Source organism: Odontesthes bonariensis, chromosome 2 (assembly GCF_027942865.1).
Source record: "Odontesthes bonariensis isolate fOdoBon6 chromosome 2, fOdoBon6.hap1, whole genome shotgun sequence".
Lineage (NCBI taxonomy): Eukaryota > Metazoa > Chordata > Actinopteri > Atheriniformes > Atherinopsidae > Odontesthes > Odontesthes bonariensis.
In genome coordinates this window covers 13,874,962-13,889,411 of record NC_134507.1, presented here as the reverse complement: position 1 = coordinate 13,889,411, position 14,450 = coordinate 13,874,962, and the positions used below count along the sequence as shown (strand labels likewise).

General features: G+C 42.1%; 3 protein-coding genes across 7 annotated transcripts; 1 reads left to right on the top strand and 2 right to left on the bottom strand.

Moving 5' to 3' along the window:
- The first annotated feature begins 1,219 nt into the window (after nt 1-1,219).
- tmem14a (transmembrane protein 14A) lies at nt 1,220-2,737 on the top strand. Of its 2 annotated transcripts, none has more exons than XM_075484163.1 (5): nt 1,220-1,299; nt 1,690-1,782; nt 1,893-1,994; nt 2,086-2,173; nt 2,284-2,737. In XM_075484163.1, exons 2-5 carry the CDS (start codon nt 1,704-1,706, stop codon nt 2,324-2,326), a joined length of 312 nt encoding a protein of 103 aa, XP_075340278.1. In that variant the 5' UTR covers nt 1,220-1,299; nt 1,690-1,703; the 3' UTR covers nt 2,327-2,737. The 2 variants fall into 2 exon arrangements, with proteins under 2 accessions (XP_075340278.1, XP_075340287.1); XM_075484172.1 differs by having other exon boundaries at nt 1,222-1,299; nt 1,700-1,782.
- A 77-nt stretch (nt 2,738-2,814) lies between these two features.
- Nucleotides 2,815-5,044, bottom strand: LOC142391973 (glutathione S-transferase A4-like). The gene is made up of 6 exons (XM_075478164.1): nt 4,786-5,044; nt 4,642-4,693; nt 3,665-3,797; nt 3,439-3,574; nt 3,235-3,360; nt 2,815-3,113 (listed from the first exon to the last, which is right to left on the bottom strand). Exons 1-6 carry the CDS (start codon nt 4,870-4,872, stop codon nt 2,976-2,978), a joined length of 672 nt encoding a protein of 223 aa, XP_075334279.1. The 5' UTR covers nt 4,873-5,044; the 3' UTR covers nt 2,815-2,975.
- A 1,448-nt stretch (nt 5,045-6,492) lies between these two features.
- Nucleotides 6,493-13,982, bottom strand: LOC142391945 (serine/threonine-protein kinase ICK-like). 4 transcript variants are annotated; one of them, XM_075478142.1, is made up of 14 exons: nt 13,815-13,982; nt 12,444-12,680; nt 12,289-12,343; nt 9,990-10,111; nt 9,811-9,890; nt 9,580-9,712; nt 9,312-9,483; nt 8,829-8,996; nt 8,277-8,735; nt 7,859-8,070; nt 7,567-7,709; nt 7,288-7,404; nt 7,091-7,198; nt 6,493-6,965 (listed from the first exon to the last, which is right to left on the bottom strand). In XM_075478142.1, the coding sequence occupies exons 2-14, from the start codon at nt 12,542-12,544 to the stop codon at nt 6,814-6,816; spliced, it is 2,022 nt and encodes a 673-aa protein (XP_075334257.1). In that variant the 5' UTR covers nt 12,545-12,680; nt 13,815-13,982; the 3' UTR covers nt 6,493-6,813. The 4 variants fall into 4 exon arrangements, with proteins under 4 accessions (XP_075334257.1, XP_075334262.1, XP_075334268.1 ...); XM_075478147.1 differs by lacking the exon at nt 13,815-13,982 and adding an exon at nt 13,655-13,724; XM_075478153.1 differs by lacking the exon at nt 13,815-13,982 and adding an exon at nt 10,609-10,658 and having other exon boundaries at nt 12,444-12,477.
- Between the last annotated feature and the right edge of the window lie 468 nt (nt 13,983-14,450).

Below are 14,450 nucleotides of genomic sequence, written 5' to 3'. Positions count from 1 at the left end.
TCAATAAGCAAGGCGTCAAAGAAATACAGGATATTGTTTGATATTAACTAAGTAAGAAATGGAAGGGAAAAAAAAAGACAATTGCATGTTCTAAAGGAAGAAATCAGCGTTCTTTGGCAGGCTCATATGTCTGAAAGGCATGGGCGTCGCACCCGTGGGGGATGGGGGTGTTTCGACACCCCCACTTTTACTGTAAGATGATTTCATCCCCCCCACATTTTCCAAGGTAAACCCGTTTGCCCCATGGATGTATTAGATTAACGGTTTGCCCACCCTCATAGTGCACCAACATACAATGTGTTTTAAAGACCCTGTACCCTCTTTAGAATAATTCCATCCAGATTTGAGCAGTGTAACTATTGTAGTTTCCCTACAGAACCTAGTTTAGGGTGATGAGAATACAAAAAAAAGCAGTAAAATGGCCCTGTTCTGCATTTTCACAAATCAGAAAAAGGTTTCACAAATCCCAAACAAGGTTTTAATGAATCTATAGCCTCTTTAGAATAATTCTATCCAGATTTGAGCAGTCTAAATAATGTAGTGTCCATACAGGACCAAGTTTAGGGCGATCAAAATGCAAAAATGCAGTGAAATGGCCCTTTATGCCCATCCATTTAATTCGAGAATCGGATGCCAACTTCAGCGTCGTGTCTGGCTTGATGTGGCACTCATGTGCCCCACCTGGAACACCCCCACATTTAAAATCACTGCTCCACCCCTGCTGAAAGACCACGTGGCAGTATAACATATTTCATTTTAATATTTATAAATTAATTTACATTACATTTATTTACAAAAACCTATGTTTGGTTGATACCGTCTATGTTGGTCCTATGTCCTATGTTGGCTGTAATATTTGCTCATGAGGCGATTAGAAGAACTCCATCGAACAGTCTCTCTCAGCGATATCTGGCTCCACATTTGGAACTGTGGCGACTCTAAAAAGAGAGCAGCCGAGACTAACAATAGTGAGCAAATCATTATAAATTCCTTTAGATTCCAGTTTGAGAACAAATAATAATTGAATGACGAAACAGGTTTAGCGAAGATGGTTGTGGAATACAGCTTGTAGCGAGAACATAGAATCATTTTTACTCTCCTATTTGATTATGTCATTTTGTTTTTTAATGTATATATAAATAAATAATATATAAATAAATAAATAAATGACTTATTTTGTAATAAGTCACATGGACGAGAAAGCGCATGCGCTTAATTATTGGTGGGTACTAACACGGAAGTGCAGTGCAGTGAAACTGATTGAAATCGTCTTCGCCAGCTGTCTCGTTTGGACTCCAGGTTTGTTAATTTCGCCGTCACAGTTCACGGAACAATGTAACTTAAGTACGATAAGAATATGTAGTTGATATGCAGTACAGGCTCAGGCTGAGAATACACGTAGATGCCTGTTTATTTGGAGCCTATTTCTATCGTTATCCAGTATTTTATTCATTGTAGGGCAAACAGCGCCATCTAGAGGTTTACGAGGTTCACTGCACGGATTTTAATCTTCAAAGAATGACTTGTCAAAGAAAATAGCGTTTTTCTGTGTTCAAATTCAAGTTAGTGTGTAACCCTTGCTTGGCAAAGTTGATCTTTTACATGTCTGTACTGATGAGCCAATGCCAGCCGAGACAAAAGGTTGAACTGGATTACTTGTCTGATCTTTGTCCGGTTTAATGTTAACAGTTGTTTACAGGTTTATGATGGCAATAGACTGGATTGGATTCGGCTATGCTGCCGCCATCCTTTTTGGAGGATTTATGGGATACAAGAGAAAAGGTTTAGAGCGCTCATTCAATCAATCTTTCCGTTTGGTCTAAAAGAAATCTCAACAAAATCTGTGAAATTTGTCACCCTCGTTGACTTTGTGTTCCCCTGCCTGATCACAGGTAGCGTAATGTCCTTGATGGCCGGTTTGGTTTTCGGTGGATTATCTGCTTATGGTGCCTATAACACCTCTGGCGACCCAAAGAATATCCAGGTGTCATTGCGTGAGTATGGCCAAAGATCGTTCTTATCGTTTCTGTTCAGAAGTCAAATAATCCATTGTACCGTACAACTGTGGTGGTGTCTTTATTTCAGTTTCCTCAGGAGTTATTTCAGTCATCATGGGAATGAGATACAAGAAATCTGGGAAGTTATTGCCTGCAGGCGTCATGTCGGGGTTGAGGTCAGGATCCAACTTGCTCAACATGCTGGAAAGAATATTAAGCAACTCAATGTTGAACCATGCTTGCTGATTCAGTAGCTTTCATTCTTCTCGTTTGCTGTCTGTTGCAGTTTGCTGATGGTGTTTCGCCTGCTGCTCCTGACCATAGCGTGACCAAGAAAGAAGCACCGAGAGCGCAATGAACAAGCCTCGTTTGAAAGGAGACTACATTCCCAAGTCCTCACATTTCTACATGTTTATGGATTCTGCTGTCTATTGTATGTGTGAGCCGGTGTATGATTTTACATCTCATAGATTTGAGATCAATTGCCAAGATGTATCCACTCACAATATTAGGAGAACTGCAGATTAGAAGTTAACATGCTTGATATTGGGTTTTCTGTATTGTACGAGATCAGTAGTAAAACCTGAAAGTATTCACACTACAAAAAAAAAAAAAAAAAAAAAAAAAAAAAGGGGAAGTTATTTTTACTTCTTACATGTTTTAGAAGGAAAATAATGATCAAGTTAATGTTTGTGATTTTTGTAATGGGAACAAAACTAAATAAACAGATGAGATTCATACATGTTTTGTGTGTGAATGTTGTGGTGGTTAAAGTAGTAAAGGCCACTGACAGACAAAAACACGACCACTTGTCAAATGCTCTCTGATAATTAAGTATTTATTTAGTTTGAATTTAGTTCACATTAAAAAAAAACAACCCTACACTGGTATAAAAGATTACACAAATGCCTCTCATGCTAAATCAATCATAATGACTCAGCAATCATGCTGAGGAACGTATCAGACCGTTTGGAGACTTTAGGGAAGAGGTAACGTGAATTTGAACACTTCCATGACAGTTTTCGAATAAACTTCATCCGGCTGCGGCTTCCTCTTGCTGCCAGGCTGCAGAAACTTGGCAATAGAAGGAATTTGGGTCATCCTGCCCTGGAAAGACTGGACCCAAACACAGAAAAATGACTTTAAACACAGTGCAGCACAGCATGTAATAAAGGCAATTTTTTTTCCCTTTTTCGTTTCATTGTACGTCCAAGTCAAACGCGATGTGTTCTTTTACTTTGATGTTGGGAAAGTCAGCCAGGATTGCAGGGAACTTCTCCTCCAGCATCAGGGTGCATTCCAGCAGCAGCACATCTGCACAGCTTAGTTTGCCTCCCACCAGGTAAACGGGTGCCCCCAGCGCCTGAAGAAATTTAGACGAAATAAAGACGCTTAGAATCTGGCTTAAGTTTTGTGAAATTCACAGGTTTTCACACCATACCTTTTCAAACACAGGTAAGTAGCGCTCTTTCGCTTTGCTCTGAATGCTGTCTAGTTGAGATTTTGGGTCTGAGACAAAAGGCAGCTTCATGATCATTTCCATGTGATCCATCAGTCCCTCTGAGTACATGTCGATCCTGAGAAGTGTGACCAAATGTTGATTACAACACATTGATGAGATGTGAGAGATACTGCCATTAATATGTTATCACTGGAGTGGATCATACATGACACGGTCTTTAAGATCTTTTCCGTGGAGATTGTACTTCTCTGCAATGTACTTGAAGATTGCTTTTGTCTGAATGAGTTTCATATCATCAATCTCCACCATAGGAACCTGTTGAAACATGAGGGATCCATCTGCAAAGACAACAGCAACCACTCCCAGTAACAAAGCATCAAATCACCTCGTAGAGGTTTCACTTTAAATCATAAAACTGCTGTTGCAACATATACAGGTGTTGCAACAGCAGTTTTTTGGGGTTTTTTTGACGGAAAAAAAAACAAAAAAAAAAGAGCCTTGTACAGTGAGAATGTCTCACTATATAAGGCTCTTTTTTAAAGCCTCTTTTTTTTTTTAGCTATGTTCAATTTCCTCTATAATGTTAGCATTGCCACTACAACCAGAAAGTCAAATAAGCAAAGTAATAAAAACAGCGTTGTGTCACCAGAGGAGGAAAATTGGCTTGCAGATGAAGGCAAGCAAGCAAGGTTCATGCTGGCTAATGGTTTCAAATATTTTTTTTCAAAAATGCATGTTCACTTGTTATATCCGAATTGAGCTATTTGAATATTGAATGGTTTCAGGAGAGTTGTTTTGATCTAAATGGGCTACATATGGAACGAAAATGTATTGCTGCAACTCAATGTTTCAATCTCCAGTTCTCCATTTGAAAGACATGTCATGCCGTTACGTAAGCACGAGCACAGCTGCTAGAAAGTCAATTAATGGAAATAGCGTCCAAAGCCCTCAATAGCAGAAGCATTGTAATGTGCACGGGAGAGCAAGGTTTATTATAGACAGTCGTGTGCTTTTGCCACCTGGTGGTAAACAATTGACCAAATTTGTTTTGCTATGAGGCCGGCAAGGGAAAAATTGTCCCGGTGGAAAAAAATACTTCCTCAATCCGCCCCTGGTAAGAAAGAAAAAGAAAAAGAAAAAGAAAGAAAAATCCACCTACTGAAAGTCACCTCACCAACTTACCACTCAGGAGTTTTTCATACTGCTCTCTGGTCGTGATGTACTGCTCATCAAACTGGGAATTTAAAATTTCAGAAGTCATTCGGTGAGCACCTGAGGTCGAGCTTAATGACTGCAAAGCTTGAGGAAAGCGTCGTGTTCGCTTACCTCCACCCCAGCGACGGTCAGAAGCCAGCGAATTGACTCCATTTTCCCTCTCCCATTGAAATAATGCAGAATAACTTTTCCAGACATGGCTGTTTTGCTTTTGCTGCTGGAATTCTGTCAAAGTCAATTCGAACAGTGAAAATACACAAAGTGACGCTCGTGGATAAAAAAAAAAAAAGGCACTCTGCTGCTGCTTTAGAGATTAGGGGCAAAGGTAAAAGTTTAGGTCTTTATATAATGACGTACTGGCGAAAAGTGCTGGGGGTGGGCTATTTAAGGTGGGAGAAACATCCGAAATCTGTGATTGGTAGTTTCTGGCCAATGGAAACATAGCTCCTTTACATATTAGCACAATGCATCATGGGTAATCGATTAAGTGAGTTGTTTAAACGATTATTTCTTAACTCATTTGACAAAAAGTGTGCATGTAGTGCAATTTTTTCAAATAATATAAGCACATTCTGTTTAGTATTCCAGAAATTATGCCATTGGTATGTTCCAAAACCATGATAGAGGTAAGTTGGCGTGCTTCGCCATATATATAGCTAGCACGAGCTTAGAGTATTTCGGATGTGAGGGCGATCTGGCTGCGACATCTGTCACCCCATTGATCGCTAGGGTTGATTCGGCTGATCTGGCTGGCTAGGCGGGTGTCCCCTTCCTCCCTCACCGGTCCATGTGTGTCCCTCCCGAAGCTCCGCGCTCGGTGGCAGCGGACGATGTCCCCCTCCCCCGGCGGACGACCATCCATCGGTATACCAGTAGCTGTGCTCCCCTGCTAGAACCTCCAAACAAGCTCAAGGCCAATAGGAGAAACGTAGGGAAGTCAAGCTCCAAGCTTCAGACACATCCAAATGCGGCACTGCACGTGGCAGTTTGCCTTCCTTTTTTTGTCTTAAGTATAGTATTTAAGTATACAGTATAGTATTTAATACATAATAATTAATTTAATAGTTTAATGAAACTAAGTTTGAATAACACAAGTGAGTCTATAAGTCTAATGTTAATTAGAATAAATAATTTCAAGTTTACTTTATTAAACGTACGTAACATGTATTGCTGTTTTTGTAACATTCCAGTTGTTGTGGTCGTACTATTGTGACCACACTCTCCATGACACGACTGTAATTGTAATCAGTCTGCATAATCATATTTTCATTTTAAAATAAAAGAGAGTAAATTCTACCACCGATGAAAGTCTGATTTTTATTTAAAAATAAAAGAGAGTAAACTCTACCACCTGTTCGCCCAACCTTTCTCTAGGTGGTGCTATTTCACAAATGAAAAGTTATCAATTGACAATGTTGTGAATGACTATAAAATATAAAATTTCCTTAAAACTCCTCTCGGTTTGCGCATGGTACTGTGGCCGTATTTTGATCTTAAATGTGTATTCTTGTTACATTCACACCTACTAATGTTGCAGCTGCAGGACAAGAACACACCAGTCTTACAAATGAGCTCCTTTCAATAACCTAACATTCAGTAATAGAATAGAATAGAATAGAATAGAAAAATACTTTATTCATCCCCCAATGGGGGAAATTCAAATTAGTCAAGTAGCTCAAAATTTAAAAAAAAAATATATATATAATAATCAGTTTGGCTCAGAGGGAGCGGAGTGTGTTGTTGTGTTTTCTGTTGAAACGGACATCGATTTAAACGATGCAGCAGAGCAACTAATCAGCCAGAAAAAAACAACCACAGTGAAGGTTTCTTAATATTGTAATATGCACGTGAATATGATCAGCATTCAGTGTAACAAAACGGAGGTTGCAACCTCTCCACGACAGCAGTTATATTACAGAAAGACACGATAAAACACAGAGAAGCAAATCTGGGCTCACACTTTGGCTGGTTGCATTGACCCAAACATTTAAATATCACACAACATTCATAGTTCACATAAAGAAACAAAATGTATTGCTGTGTAAGATTTATGTACAGATTTCGATTATAAAACAGCTAAGCCTACTCTTTGGAGGTTAAAGAGTTCTTAGGCAACAGATCGGAGTTCCAGGCAAGCCACTAACGGTGTTCGTATTTGGCAGACCAGTCTGTTCGCCCGTGAACCGTCTGTAGCGGTGGGCGAGGCAGCAGACCAGGGGTGCTCTTGTTGGATATCGGCATGCTGGTGGAGGCGTTCATCTGACTCCGACCAGACCGCCATGTTGCATAATCTAAAATGGCAGTAAATACACAGTAAACAACAGGTTTGTCTGGCGTTTTTTCTTATCTTGGAGGCATTGTGTGAAAGCTTCTATTACTCGGCAGATATTAAAGAAAGCTCTGCGTCTGTGCTCACTTGATGCCGTTGTTTCCACCGAAACACCCTGACGCCCTCTGTGACCGGCAGAGCAACTGTCTTTCTTGTAAAATGATGGCATGTATCCACCTGGGATTGTATTTGTACCTGATAATTAAAGCAAAAACAAACCCATTCATTGCACTTTGTTGACAGCATCACGATGAGCGGATGAGCAGAGATTACAATGATGTTACCGTGAGCTCCTCTGCTGGGCAGCGTCCCCCCATATGGAATACTACTGCCGCCCCAAAGATGGCTTTCAGTGAAGTCTTTACTGGCATTGATGGCGACATTCTTCTTTGTGCTGATGCCTGAATGAGACAGTAAGTGATCATCATACACTGTACCGTCTGCAGTAAAACGTATGAGAATAAGAGAGGTGACAATAACAGCAAGTTGGATAAAGAGAGTAGCATTAACAAAACAACATCCATTAGTCCTACTAGCAGATGAAAAAATACAGATTTTATTACCAGGTAAATATCTGGACTGCCTCAGGTAATGCTGTTTGGCAGAGGCAGTTCTTAATGGCTCTTGATAGGCTGCAGTCTTGTTTAGGTTTAAAGGTGCATCTTCTTTTCCACTGGGTCGACTGAAATCCAGAACATTGCCATACCTGTAAGGCAGAAGAGCGAGGTTGTCTGAATAACCAGCTTTTAGTTAACTTGATGTTCATGTATCAAATCAGTGCGGAGTGCTGGCTCGCTGCCCACTTTGCTTGCAAATCACTTCAGTGCAGATGGAACTTCAAGATCATCGCCTCACCTGCTCAGCACGTCCTCCCCCTGCCTCGACTTCTGGGAGGGGAAGTTACTTTTTCCAAGAATACTTATAGAGGAGAGCTCGGTCTCTTCGTCGTCCCAGTCTTCACCTTTGAGGTGCCCTGTTCCGTATCCCCAACGGCGCCGCCCTCCTCCTCCTTTAGGTTTCAACTGATAGCTCAGCAGGTTTGCATTTTCTGACTCCTGCCGCGTTTGCTACAAAAACCACCAACATCAACCACACGTGAGGAATACATTTAAGGAGACAAGTTATCGAATATACTGACAGTCGGCCTCTCTCGTGGTCCCGTTTAACTTTTAAACATAACAGGAAGTGGCGGGAAAATCTGTTGGAGTACCTAATAAGACCATCGGATGTAGTGTAAACCCCACACACCATGTTTCCTGATGCAGGGACTCACCTTGCTCTGGAGACTTTTGTCAACAATGTAAGGAAGGTGGCTCTCCGCGTGTTCTTGCTTCAGGATGTGCTTCGGCTGCTGCTGCTCCCGCATCAGCTCTGTGTGCCGGTGGTACGCTGCAGCCTGGGCAGCGGCTGATATCGGGGAGGGCTGGATCTGCTGGAGAGGTCTGGAGGGGGAGCAGTGTTGATTATGAGGTGGAGGCTGGGAGGGGGGGGTAGGCTTCAAGAGCAGAGACTGCTCCTGCTGCTGCTGCTGCTGCTGCTGCTGCTGCTGCTGCTGCTGCTGCTGCTGCTGCTGTTGCTGCTGCTGTTGCTGCTGTTGCTGCTGCTGCAGTGTCTGTTGTGACTGTAAAGGAGCCTGCAGGTGCACAAGGCCTGGCTGAGGTCTGCCCTGCTCCAGGATCTGCTGAGGAGTGCCCAAAGCCTGACCCACATGGAAGTACGAGTACCTGAGAGCCTGAAAAATACACAAATATAGGGAAAAACACATGAGCTCCCATCCTGTTTGCTGAGCTATGAGGGATTATTAGAAGATGAGGACAGATGCTACCTGGGCAGAAGCTGGTCTCTTCTTTGGATCCCACTGAAGCAAGTCTGTCATCAGATGGATGGCCTCAGGACTGGCATTTGGGATCAGTGTCTTCAGATTACTGGGAACACACTGAGGCCAACGGAAATTCATAGCACTCGCCAACTGGTAGCTCTCCGGCCAATCAGTCTAGAGGCAGAAGACACAGTCCATCTTACACACCATGAAATCCCCATAATGGTGGTGTTTATGGGTTACATGTCTAATATGTAATTTCTAATTAAATGCACTGTTAGACGAAGAATAGCTGTCAGTGGGATCTTTAACATATGGAGAAAAACGTGTCCAAAAAAAAAAAAAAAAGATCTCTTTACATTGGATTGTTGCAAGATTGCTTATAATGTGTACGTTTATTGATATTAAGGAACACATCACGCCTTCCAATAGGGCTGCATTGCAGTGCAAATATGCACATTTAAATCTGATCCTTGTTGATGACGTTACCTTCTTTGGTGTTCCCAAGACTTGGCAAATCTTAAAGATGGTGTCTACCTCACTGGATCCTGGGAAAAGAGGCCTGAGAGTGTAAAGCTCAGCCATAATGCAGCCAACCGCCCACTGGTCTATCGGTGAACTGTAGGACGTGGATCTGAGGAGCACCTCTGGAGCTCTGTACCTAGTCCAAAAAAAAGAGAGAGAAAGCAATAGAACTTCAACATGTCTTGCATTTAAAGCCTAGCGTGTTTACATTATGTTTAAAAAACAAACTCACCATCTTGTCGACACGTAGTCTGTGTACGGCGGTCGAGATCTGATCTCACGAGCGAGCCCAAAGTCGGCTATTTTCACCAGCTCTGGGCCCATGCACAGAAGGTTCTCGGGCTTCATATCCCTGTGAAAAAAACCTAACACAGACACAGAGAATGACAATCAGAACCAATCAAATCATACGTCTTTTGTTCCACATGTGAACGGGCCCCCCGTGGTTGTAATCCAGACCTACCGTGTTTATGAATGAAGGCGAGTCCCTGCAGTATCTGAAACATTATGTTCCTCACAGCCGATTCAGGGAACAAACGCGTCCTGCAGCAAGAGATGAAATCGAAAAATTAGCCAGGAGACTTCAAATGCACTTTAAAATGTGAAGAAGAAAATGAGGACAAAAGTAACAACGATACGCACCTATCTTTCATTAGCTGATATAAATTTTCCTTCATGTACTCAAATATAAAGTACAAGTGATCATTTTCTCGAATCACCTCCTTGAGTTTGATCACATTAGCGTGGTTGAGCTTCTTTAGGGACTGCAAGAATGAACAGATATTGTAAGACACGTGTCAACGCAAAACAAAGCAAGAAATAATAGATGTAACCATGCTGGACAAAACCCACGGGTCACTGCAGCACATTCAGAAGCACACCCTAAAGGCTTTTTTTCCCCTTTCAAATGTGGGTAGTCTAAGAACATAATGTAGTTGGAGGGGAAGAGCTGCAAAGGTGGGATTTATGCTTAAGATCTGAAAAGGAAAAGAAATGTAGAATAACTAGAAAGCAGGGTGGAGAAATATACACTATTCCCATGCACTGGGAGGACACAGGTTTAACCATGCTTTGTTTTAGTAAGGGGGAGAAGCTATAATGGGACGTATATTTAGTGGTGACATGCTGTAATTGTCATCTACTCAGCAGGACATTGAGGACCAGCGTGTGCTACACATGGTTTGCTGCGGTAAGCTCTAGAAAAAAGGGGGAGGGGGTTGTGTAGGCCAGGAACTCAAAACCAACAACACACAAGAATCACCTTCTGCTCTTAGAGTTGGTGTGAGGGAATTTAGACAGTAACATATTGGACTGATGTGAAAAGAAACAACAGAAAATTTTGAATTACTCGACAGCTTGACCACAAAGTACAACATCACATGATCATCAGCAAACGATCAGGCTGGTCATAGGCGTTCTGAGACCCAAACAACCCAAACTGAGACAGAGAGGGGCACGGAAACATCAAAATACTATGAGAGGATGTGTAATATTAAATATTCCATGATATATTTCATTCCTAAAATCCTATCTTTTAATTACTGAACCATCTGTATGTTTTTTTCCCCACTTGTACTGCAAAAGTCTTTGTAGATATCTTCTTTGGGTGCTCCAGAGGCAAGAAATCAAACACGAAGTAGTGTTCTCTCTTTGATCACACTTATTTTCAATCAGTAACGCCCCCTACTGGCCATTACAAGGAACTTAGGGTTAAAGGGATAGTTCGCCTCTTTTGACATGAAGCTGTATGACATCCCATATTAGCAATATCATTTATGAACATTGACTTGCCCCCCGCTGCGTCCTGTGAGCCGAGTTCCAGGCGAGTTTTGGCGCTGACGAAGATAGTCCGGCTAGTTGGCTGGGGCTAAACAAATAAAGCGTCTTGCTTCTCAAAACAATATGCGTTCAAAAGAGTAATACATTTGCATGTATCACTACGGGCTGTGTAAACTATGCAGACCGAAGTGCAGACCGAGCAGTCCCCTGCTTCCGAGCAGCAAACACCGTAACAGGTGCGGCTATCGCTAGGTGGCTGGACGCATTGATATGAAGGGAGGTAAAAATAGCGCCAAGCGATCCGAGGTCTGACTTTTTCATGCAAAACGATTTTGTGATGCAAATGTATTACTCTTTTGAACGCATATTGTTTTGAGAAGCAAGGCGCTTTATTTGTTTAGCCCCAGCCAACTAGCCGGACTACCTTCGTTAGCGCCAAAACTCGCCTGGAACTCGGCTCACAGGACGCAGCGGGGGGTAAGTCAATGTTCATAAACGATATTGCCAATATCGGATGTCATACAGCTTCATGTCAAAAGAGGCGAACTATCCCTTTAAGGCACTTCCCAGCTTAGGTATGGTGGCCACCAGACATTAGCCGAGATAGCACCAGCAATAAAGCCAAGCCATCGGTCTAAATGACAGCCTGTGAAAACGCTCCCTGCTTGTAAGCCTTAAGGTTTTTATCCACAACAACAATATAAAGAACCAGCAGCAACAAAACAGCACACAAACACACTGCAGACTTCCAACTGCTGGCTAAGATTTACAGTCCACATCTGCGTCAGAAGACAGCCCGCCAGCACAGATAGGGGCAGTAGAACAACAACAACAACGACAACAACAACAAAAACAGCAAGCAGTAAACAATGCAGGAGCACATAGGTTTAGGATTCACAAACTTCTCTGGTGTTGCACTGAACTGAAGAATGCAGCCGTGAATCTGTAACAAGACTGAACAGCCAATACAGGCATTTACCTTTCAACACCAGTTTGATGGATAAATCCAATAGTCTACTTCCATTGTTAACGCCAAAGTCAGAAAAATAACAGCGACTCTAAATGGCTCACTTCCTGTGTTCATGTTACTTTGAGGCAGAGTTTTTCTTTCACACCTGTCCTATTCAAATAGGTGTAAGCAGGTTAGTAAAAGTAAACTCACCTTGACTTCTCGAAGGTTCATGCATTCCTCCCAGGAGTAGAACTTTCGTTTCATTCTGAAAAATATCATTTCTGATGACTGATTTTGAAAACGATGCCTAAAAGCATCACAGTGTCTTTATCTGCTAGATTAAAAAGACAAAAATGGATACTTACTTCTTTATGGCAACTAGTTCTCCTGACTCCAGACTGCGGCCAAGGATGACCGAGCCGTAGGTGCCATCCCCGAGCTGTCTGATGGTGGTGTATCTATTCATTATGCCTGTCCTGCCATGTCAGCCCGCGTAGGAAGGTAACAATTAGGTGGGAAACTGATGTGTTTCCTATGACGACAGCAGAAGACCGTGGGAAGCGCTGGAGGACTCATTGTGCCATGGACTTGCCTCCTCGGAGCTGAGAATTTGAAGGATGGGCGACAAAAAATAATATCAGTTATGCAGCTGGATGAAGTGCTGCAGTGTGGGACATTCAAAGCATGAAAACTTGTGTTGGAAGCAACTGATGCAGACACTATCGGTCACCCAAGACAAATATTTGGCATTTCTTCACAGCACTTTAACAGTGTTCATGGCATAGAAATTTAAAGTCCTCCTCCATTAAAAGATGTGCTGTGCTTGTTATATGACCTCACTGAATGGTGGATCTTTGACACAAAGAGCTGCTAAGACTTTCCATGTTAACTCAATGACTTGAGCTGTTCCCACCTAAAATGTTGCGTTATCGCTTTATTTTCTGGCTGAAAACGAATCCATTTGGCGCGCATTCAACATTGCTAATGATGGCAGTCAAGAAACAAAGTTTTGCGAAAGGTAAACACGTTCACGCTGAACTTTTTAATGGCGACAGAAGTAGAAGGGGTTCTTTTTTTGCTTTTAACTTTTTATTACAATTTAATTGAGGTCAATTAATTCGTAACACAAGTCAAACGAACCTGAATTAGCTTCGCAAATAACATGCCTCGGGTGTTTTTATAGCTGCGGGTGGAAACTGACGTTAATGTTAAAGAAAAAAACCTTATGTTCCACATTGGCTAGCTAACAATCTACTAACTACCCTCTACAATACGTTGGGGGGCAATAAACATACTATTCCCGTGCTATTATTGTTATTATTATTGTTATCCCGTGCTATTGTTATTATTGCTTTTTGTTCTGCTTGGTAACAGGTAATGTATCATTGTGTTCGTAGTTTAATTTGCATCAACTGTTCATAGAAAAAGCTAACGCGCGAGCTTTCATCACGTTAATTACTCGCACATTACGTGAACTTAATTGACAGTGGTGTTAGTTCAGCTTCACGGGGTCTGTTTCTACAACCTGCTCTGTGTGTTAGAGTTTAAACTTTAACCAGCTATTTGTTCCGCTTACTGATAGTAGTGGTGGGCGAAACGACGCTGTTTGTAGCACGGTGCTGATGGTGGCCCAGCTGCTGGCAGAACATTACAGCGATGCAGAGACAACAGGGGGCTTACGGGACTGTAGGGTCTCAAAACTGACTCCAAATAAAGGAAGAGCAGAAAATACTCACCCGCCCCGCTTCAAAAAGATAACAGCACATAGCCGAGCATTCGTATTCGATGCTTAAGTAACGGCTTTGGGCCAGCAGTCACCTAAATATCACCGATAACACAGAAAACCGCAACCAGTACACTACACAACGTAAATAAATCTTTAGCGAGGCCCCATCGTCAGAGAGCTCATCGAAATCTCGCGTTGTTACAGCACCGGTTTGCGATTACCTCGGAACAAATCACAGCTCTCCTCAGGCGGCAAAGATACAACTAGTGACAAACAAATCACAGCAGGCGGTTGTGTTACAGACAGTGGCTTTATGGATTGCTGCTGCACGTTTTCAGTGTCTGCAGTCGATCTTTTTACTGTTTATTCAACTTTTTTTGATGGGGAGTTTGACCTCTAAATTTTTGTTTTCTGGCGACGAGAGATTGAAACTAACCGAGTTCAAGATGGAAGCAAAACGACGATGTTTCACACACTAATTGCGTATAAAGTCATAGCTATAAATAATTCTGAATACATATAGTGTGACAAAAGTAATCCGTAACGAATACCACGCGTGATGAGAATGAATACGAGAAAAAAAATCGTCGCAGAGCAAAGGCGAAACAGAGCTGCAGTTCATTTTCTTGCTTTGCATTCCTCTTTG